This window comes from Arachis duranensis, chromosome 1 (assembly GCF_000817695.3).
Source record: "Arachis duranensis cultivar V14167 chromosome 1, aradu.V14167.gnm2.J7QH, whole genome shotgun sequence".
In the NCBI taxonomy this organism is placed as follows: Eukaryota; Viridiplantae; Streptophyta; class Magnoliopsida; order Fabales; family Fabaceae; genus Arachis; species Arachis duranensis.
The window spans coordinates 33,833,954-33,842,026 of NC_029772.3; the positions used below are offsets into that span (position 1 = coordinate 33,833,954).

Here is an 8,073-nt window from a genome sequence, read left to right on the forward strand (position 1 = left end):
GGGTTCAGTGATGGCGAGGACACGAACTGACGAGCAAGAAGCAGTGAAGCACAGCTCGACCAGACGCAGAGGCGAGAGACGCGCGAGAAGCCAAGCTCAGACGGAGGAAAGAGGCGCGGCGACGGCGGAGACGCCGGCGATCTTGCGGTGGTGATGTCGAGGTGAGCGGCCAGCGGCCAGCTCTCTGGTGTGTGTGTGCCGTTAGGAATAGAGAGAAGAGGGTGTGTAGGAGAGAGCTGGGGTGGGGTGGGCTTCAGACTAGGGTTTTCTTTTTTATTATTATTAAAACGTCAAACAAGGTCGTTTTGGGTGGGGCCGTGGGGGTTTTAAGAAAAATTAAAGGAAAAGAATTAGGCAAATAGTTTTACCAACAACAATTAATGTTAAATTTTAAATTTTAAAAACAAAATTTAAATAATTAGTATTAAACAGAATTTGAAAGATAAGAATTAGGTAAATAGTAACCGCCTCATAAACGTCTCCACCCCTTCTCATCGCAGTTTCGGAAATTCCCTGACTTCCATCGAGCAGACCACTGCATCGCCGCCTCTGCAGTGTGCTGCGCACGTCACCAGTCTCCCGTCGCACCACCAGCTAATCTACGTCACTCGCATCCACGTTGCTTGTCTGTCGCATCCTCGCTACTCACAGCTTGCATACCCAAGGCCAAGCCCACGTTTGCGCCACCGCGGCCTCTACCTCGACGATCCTTTGCACAGCGCTGGTGCCCTCCGCAACTAATTTCCGTCACCGCAAGGCGCTCTCTGCAAGTGCTGTTTCCTCCTCCGCAGGACCACCATAGTGCCCTTCCCCTCGTGATTCGCATTGCTGCCGACCATCGTAGCGCGCTCCCTCTCTCTCGTATCCACCTTCTCAATCCTTTCTACTTCCTTTCTGGTGAGCTAATTCATCTTCTTTTACTTTTTCTTTTCCGATTTCTTTTTTTTTCTCTAATTTAATTTAAAAATCAATTTTTTTTAATTGTTTTGGTCGTTACAATATACATGTTGTGTCTATTATAGACTATGATGGTGAGTGTGGCAGTCGGTGGATCTGTGTCAAAATTCATGATTTTAATTTTTTTTTCTGGTTGTTGGTTCATTTGAAATTTGCATTGTTTGTTGATTTTGTATTATATTGTTGCTAATGAAGATTTAGATATGCAATTATTCTTGGAATATGATTTTACCTTTGTTGTGAAATTGTTGCCCTGTCAAAAATCATAAAAATTTTGCTGAATTAAAGATATGAATATTATAAATTAAGTTAAAAGTTTTATGTTTTAGAATGTATTTTTAACTCCTTAATTATCGATCCATTATGGTTTTTTTTAAATTGACATAAATTATCGATCTGATAAAGGCTAGTCTGACATAAGTTCTAGCTAGATTTTTTCTCAACTAATGACCAATAAAGACAGATAGAGAGATAGGATCAAACATGCTACAAATGTTGCAAATTCTTGTCGATGTACTAAAAGTATCATTTATAAAGAGGTAATTATAGTTAGCTGCATTTACTTATAGTTTGTGATACAAATGTTAGAGTAATCTTTGTTTTTATCATGTTTTAAGCTTTATAATATTAAAACCTTTCTATCATATAAATATATTCTTATGCTTCGGTTGAAAGATGAACAGTTGCCATAAAATCATGAATCTAATTTCTAATAATTACTTTAATTATTTTCTCTTGTACAAAATATTAAGAATAATGTTATCACACATGAGGCCATGAATGAAGGAGCAATTTTTTTAATTTTTTCAAAGAAGCATTTCCATCAATTGCTAAATCATTGAACTGTTTCTGCCCAACTTTATTTCTTTACATTACTTTTAGAGATGAGCTTTTCAAACACTGCCTAATAGTATTTGATAAGAAGGTTCTTCTATTTGGGTCTAATAGAAAAAAAAAGGTTAATTAAAAAGATAAAAAAATATGTTAAAAATCTATTAGATAGAAACTCAAGTGGAACAACCTACAAACAAATTGTAGAAATTCTGTAGAACTATGGTTATGCAATAATGTTATTTCTCTATTCATCATATTTTATCTACTATTAAATATAATATAAATTTTATTTAAATTAAATTCATATTTTATCAAACAATAAATAAAATTTGAAACTCGGTTGTTGCTTAAAGAGTCCAACTCATTTTGGTATGAAGATAAGTGATTCAGGTTGATGATTATGTTTCTTAGTTCTGGAATATAGTTGGTGCTTGATTACATAAGTTACTAACCTTCAAATTTAATGTCCTTATCTATATTAGTGGATCATATATTGGGGGGGCAACTGAAGCAGATAGATCAAGACATCCTAATCCATAGGAAGATCTTGCGGTGCCTAGATAGATCAAGACATGCTAATCTATAGGAAGACCTTGCGGTGCCTTCTGATGTTGAGACTGACCAAAATAATAACTAATTGATTTGTATAAAAATGTTTCTTAAATCCTTTATGTCAATTTTTTTACCTTTTGCATAGGTGATTGTAAAGCTGTCAATATTGTGTTGAAATTAGATGCCAACTATAATGTATAGTGGATTACTTACAAGCCTTTTATTCATAAATGATGTTTGCTCGAGTATTATCAACATCAGAATATGACATAATATTCTTCTCAAGTTTAAAGTTTATTGTTTAGTTTCATGAACAGTGAACTTTGGGTTTGAAACACAAGACACGTCTAACAATCAAAGACACATTCAAACGTTAATCGGTTAAAACAAAACAAGTGTTTAACAAATGCAAAAAGACATATCAATGTCTTAATAGAGAAGGCACATTCACACTTAAAAAATTTTTACAAGAGATAACCAAAGAAAGTTCATAAGTCTTGAAAAGTAACATCGAAGTTTTAAACAGAGGACACATCCATTAAAAACACATTCAAATAAGTTTTAAATAGAAAACACATTCATTTAAGACACTTCCAACAGAAGACACATTCATTAAAGACACATCCAAACAAATTTTAAACAGAAACATCCAAGTACTAACCGGCTAAAACAAAACAAGTGTTTAGCAAAAGCAAAAAGATATCATCTAGAGAAACACTCTTTAACATATCAAAAAAAATTAAATATCTCTGCCGTCTTCATTTCTAACAACTTCTCCTTGTATGCTAATTAATCAAACAAAGCATCTTAAGAAACTATAATAGAATAATTTAACTAAAAATAATGGATCTACTAAGCTAGTACAATTTCTGCCTAAATGAATTCAAAGGACACAAGGGAATGTTATGACATTCTACTTCTCATTCCAAAGAACATACAAGTTGGCTTTCAACAAGTTTTTTGAGCATCTCATTATTTGTAAGATCAGATGAGGCAAGGGTCTTATCAAAGAATTCTCTATACTGCACAAGCTTTTGTTTCTTCTCCATCTATGCATCTCCCGAAAAATTAGAACAAGCCTTCTCTTAGGAATTCATGTCAAGCACCATGTGATCAACCATTTACAAGTTCTGACTTTGATCCTAAATCAATAACAGAATAAATTTTCCATAGTTATAAACAAAGACTATCCATTCATGACTAATTCAACATCTCATCATAAGCATATAGAGCGTATAAGCATACTCTGCAAGTAGATCAATTAGGTAAATATTAGCAATAAAGCTTCCCAAAATAAATAACTTAAACCTTAACTCAAATTGACACATCCCAATAGTCTAAACTAAGTTGCTAAATACTTATCATGATTCATGGTGGTCATTACTTTTCCTTGAATGGTGATGTCATTCAATTTGAATAATACCCAAAAGTCTTCCAAAGAACTTACTCAGGGTAATGTATTCATATGATTCAGCAACCCTGGACATGGCATCGGCACCGGCACCAGCACCAGCACCTCTGTCGCCCGCCTCACGCTGCAAGGTCTTAGCAGTCCCAAAATTCGCTGCATGAGGCCTAAACTCATGATCAAGCAATATGTTATTACTCTTCACATCCTTATGAACTATAGCAGGCACACAATCATAGGGAATTAGTGTTTAGTAATGATAGATTTTTGGTAAATTCAATTCTATGTTGTTTCCATTGTAGCATATGACTAACAAAAAGCCAATGAACTCATCATAGCATATAGCTAAAAATAGCAAAATTACACTAAACATACATATAACCAAGTAACAAACACATAGTCGCAAATGGAAATTAAATGAAATTACATGACATGAAAGTCCAGAATCAAAACTCGACCTTAAAATCAATATACAGTATTATATTCCCATTAAAATAAGCATGAATTAAAGGAGCTCAATGAGCTACAATTTAGAAAAAGTTACAAGGAAATTATATGAAACTATCTCATAAGAAACATCCAACTAAAATCAATGAAAAATCCATGAATCCAACAAAAATCAAGAGCATCAAATAAGAACCATGAATACCAAAATCGAAACAGCTAGTGTTACTTAAAACCTAACAATATACTAACCAAATGGAGAACATCGAGATGATTGCAGAAAGCGGCGTGCGACGGTCGACGGCTAAACGCGGCAGGGTGGCGTGGACACAGAGGTGGTTGCTGTTGCGACCTGGAGGAGGCGATGCGTCATCGACGCCTTCAGACGAGAAGGACACCCGCGGCAACATCAACCTCCGTGAGAACTAGCATCGGTGGCGTCGACCTCCGTGAGTAGCAGCAGTGGCAGGGTTGTGTTGTGGTGTTGAAGACGACAGCGTCCTCGCAGGTGGGTGGAGCAACTCGGGCTGCACAGGTGGCAGGCAGAGGCGGCGCCGAGGGGACTTGTCTAACGGGGCTTATGGGTATGCGACGCTGGAAAAGGATATGGGGTTTGGGGGAGTGTGTCCACGGTAACAACAAAATGGTATAAGGTAAATTAGGGTTAGTGTGGTAAACTAGTGAAATTAGGATTAATATGGGTTAATTGGGGATGTGGCTTTTGGAATTAAGTGGACTTAGAGTCCAGTCCAATTAAGGTTGGCAGATGTTGGCAGAAATGCTGTTGGTAACGTAGCGGGATTGAAAATTAAAATACCGAACTGGTTCGTGTTTCTCAAACTTACCGGTTCACTGCTTTTACCAAACTCGTCCGGTCAAATTGGTTCTTGCAGGTTTTATTCCTTACATATAGGGGTGGCAATATGTACCCTACCCGCGGGTACTCAACCCGACCCCACCCGATCGGGTAGGATTGTCAACCCGATCCGCAGCGAGTAGGGTAGGATGCGAGTTGGTTGGGTAGGGTTGAGGGGGTGCATTTTAAATTATCATCAAGTTATATAATAATGTTGTATATTTTTTGTAACCCGCGGGTAGGGTCGGGTATCTGCGGGTTAAAAGTGGGTAGGGTTAGGGTTGGGATATTCTCAACCCGCGGGTAGGGTTAGGGTTGGATCCAAACTCTACCCTACCCTACCCTACCCATTGCCACCCTTACTTACATAGTCCAATACTCTAATGCCACCCTCGGACCAACCAAGGGATCGGGTCTATCAGTTTTTCGGTTTGGCTGTCCGAATTAGTATGATTTTGACAACTATGTACTCTACAGTCTACTTAATTTAATGGATTAATTACTACTTTGATATCGAAAAATTCAATTGCTGACAAAAAAATATTTAAAAGATGTTATCAACAAAATAACTCTTAAATTATTTGAAAAGACAGAAAAAACTAATAAATATTATATTATTTTAAGCAACAAAAAATTTTTTATATTGAACAAACGACTTATCCATTAAATTTAAATTTTTGTGTTAATATTTAAATAAATATTTAGAAGCAAAACAAAAAAAATTGAAACAAAATTTAATTTCTAGATTTTTTTATTTTTCTAAAAATATTATCAATCACAATAAAAAAATTTAAAATTTACATGACAAAAATTACTAAATTTCAAGGATAAAAAAATTATTTTTTAATAATTTAAATTATAAAAATTTGCATCAAAATTTAATCTATAAAATTATTTTTTGGGTAAATCACACAAACAAATTAAATAGGAATCAATATTACACAAATATCCAAAAACAAATTAGCTTACATGCATGTCTTAAAGTAACTCTATGTAAATCGAATAAACTAAATTCGATTTACATTTTTTCAATATAAACTGAATCAACTGGATTTGATTTACTATATATGTTATATCAATAGTAAATCGAATCAACTAGATTCGATTTACTATATATGCTATTTCAATAGTAAATCGAATGTAGTTAGTTTGATTTACTACTAAACACATATATAGTAAATTGGTGCACGAAATTGTGATCATCAATGGCGCCATCAACATGGTACGCTCAATTGCAATCTCAACTATTTATCACAACTTCGCATAACTAACCAGCAAGTGTACTGGGTCGTCCAAGTAATAAACCTTACGCGAGTAAGGGTCGATCCCACAGAGATTGTTGGTATGAAGCAAGCTATGGTCATCTTGTAAATCTCAGTCAGGCAGATTCAAATGGTTATGGATGATATATGAATAAAGCATAAAGTAAAGATAGAGATACTTATTTAATTCATTGGTGAGAACTTCAGATAAGCGAATGGAGATGCTTTGTCCCTTCCATCTCTCTGCTTTCCTACTGTCTTCATCCAATCCTTCTTACTCCTTTCCATGGCAAGCTGTATGTTGGGCATCACCGTTGTCAGTGGCTACAATCCCGTCCTCTCAGTGAAAATGTTCAACGCACTTTGTCACGGCACGGCTAATCATCTGTCGGTTCTCAATCAGGTTGGAATAGAATCCATTGATTCTTTTGCGTCTATCACTAACGCCCAGCCTTCAAGAGTTTGAAGCTCGTCACAGTCATTCAATCATTGAATCCTACTCAGAATACCACAAACAAGGTTTAGACCTTCCGGATTCTCTTGAATGCCGCCATCAATTCTAGCTTACACCACGAAGATTCCGATTAAGGAACCCAAGAGAAAAACATTCAAGCCTTATTTGCTTGTAGAACGGAAGTGGTTATCAGGCATGCGTTCATAAGTGAGAATGATGATGAGTGTCACATAATCATCACATTCATCATGTTCTTGGATGTGAATGAATATCTTAGAACAAGAATAAGCTGAATTGAATAGAAGAACAATAGTAATTGCATTAATACTCGAGGTACAGTAGAGCTCCACACCTTAATCTATGGTGTGTAGAAACTTCACCATTGAAAATACATAAAAACAAGGTCTAGGTGTGGCCGAGAGGCCAGCCCCCAAAACGTGATCAAAAGATTCGAAGATCTCAAGATCTAAGGATCTAAAGATGAAAATACAATAGCAAAAGATCCTATTTGTAGAGAACTAGTAGCCTAGGGTTTACAAAGATGAGTAAATGACATAAAAATCCACTTCCGGGCCCACTTGGTGTGTGCTTGGGCTGAGCATTGAAGCTTTCATGTGTAGAGACTTTTCTTGGAGTTAAACGCTAGCTTTTGTGCACGTTTGGGCGTTTAACTCCCATTCTTGTGCTAGTTCCGGCGTTTAACACCGGGCAGTTTTAAGCTGATTTAGAACACCAGTTTGGGCCATCAAATCTCAGGCAAAGTATAGACTATTATATTTTGCTGGAAAGCCCAGGATGTCTACTTTCCAACACCGTTGAGAACGTGCCAATTAGGCTTCTCTAGCTCCAGAAAATCCACTTCGAGTGCAGGGAGGTCAGAATCCAACATCATCTGCAGTCCTTTTCAGCCTCTGAATCAGATTTTTGCTCAAGTCCCTCAATTTCAGTCAGAAAATACCTGAAATCACAAAAAAACACACAAACTCATAGTAAAGTCCAGAAAAGTGAATTTTAACTAAAAACTAATAAAAATATAATAAAAACTAACTAAAACATACTAAAAACATACTAAAAACAATGGTAAAAAGCGTATAAATTATCCGCTCATCACAACACCAAACTTAAATTGTTGCTTGTCCCCAAGCAACTGAAAATCAAATAAGATAAAAAGAAGAGAATATGCAATGAATTCCAAAAACATCTATGAAGATTAGTATTAATTAGATGAGCGGGGCTTTTAGCTTTTTGCCTCTGAACAGTTTTGGCATCTCACTCTATCCTTTGAAATTCAGAATGATTGGCTTCT

General features: G+C 36.1%; 1 protein-coding gene across 1 annotated transcript; it reads right to left on the reverse strand.

The window, feature by feature from the left end:
- Window positions 1-3,191: 3,191 nt before the first annotated feature.
- LOC107485102 (uncharacterized) lies at window positions 3,192-5,062 on the reverse strand. The gene is made up of 3 exons (XM_016105637.3): window positions 4,448-5,062; window positions 3,791-3,918; window positions 3,192-3,485 (listed from the first exon to the last, which is right to left on the reverse strand). The coding sequence occupies exons 1-3, from the start codon at window positions 4,603-4,605 to the stop codon at window positions 3,457-3,459; spliced, it is 315 nt and encodes a 104-aa protein (XP_015961123.1). The 5' UTR covers window positions 4,606-5,062; the 3' UTR covers window positions 3,192-3,456.
- Between the last annotated feature and the right edge of the window lie 3,011 nt (window positions 5,063-8,073).

Coding starts and splice junctions, on each gene's coding strand:
- LOC107485102 (XM_016105637.3), bottom strand. CDS start 4,605: ATGTTGCCGCGGGTGTCCTTCTCGTCTGAAGGCGTCGATGACGCATCG. Junction 3,919..4,447: donor ATCTCGATGTTCTCCATTTG/GTTAGTATATTG, acceptor TCATGAGTTTAG/GCCTCATGCAGCGAATTTTG. Junction 3,486..3,790: donor ATATGAATACATTACCCTGA/GTAAGTTCTTTG, acceptor TTATTGATTTAG/GATCAAAGTCAGAACTTGTA.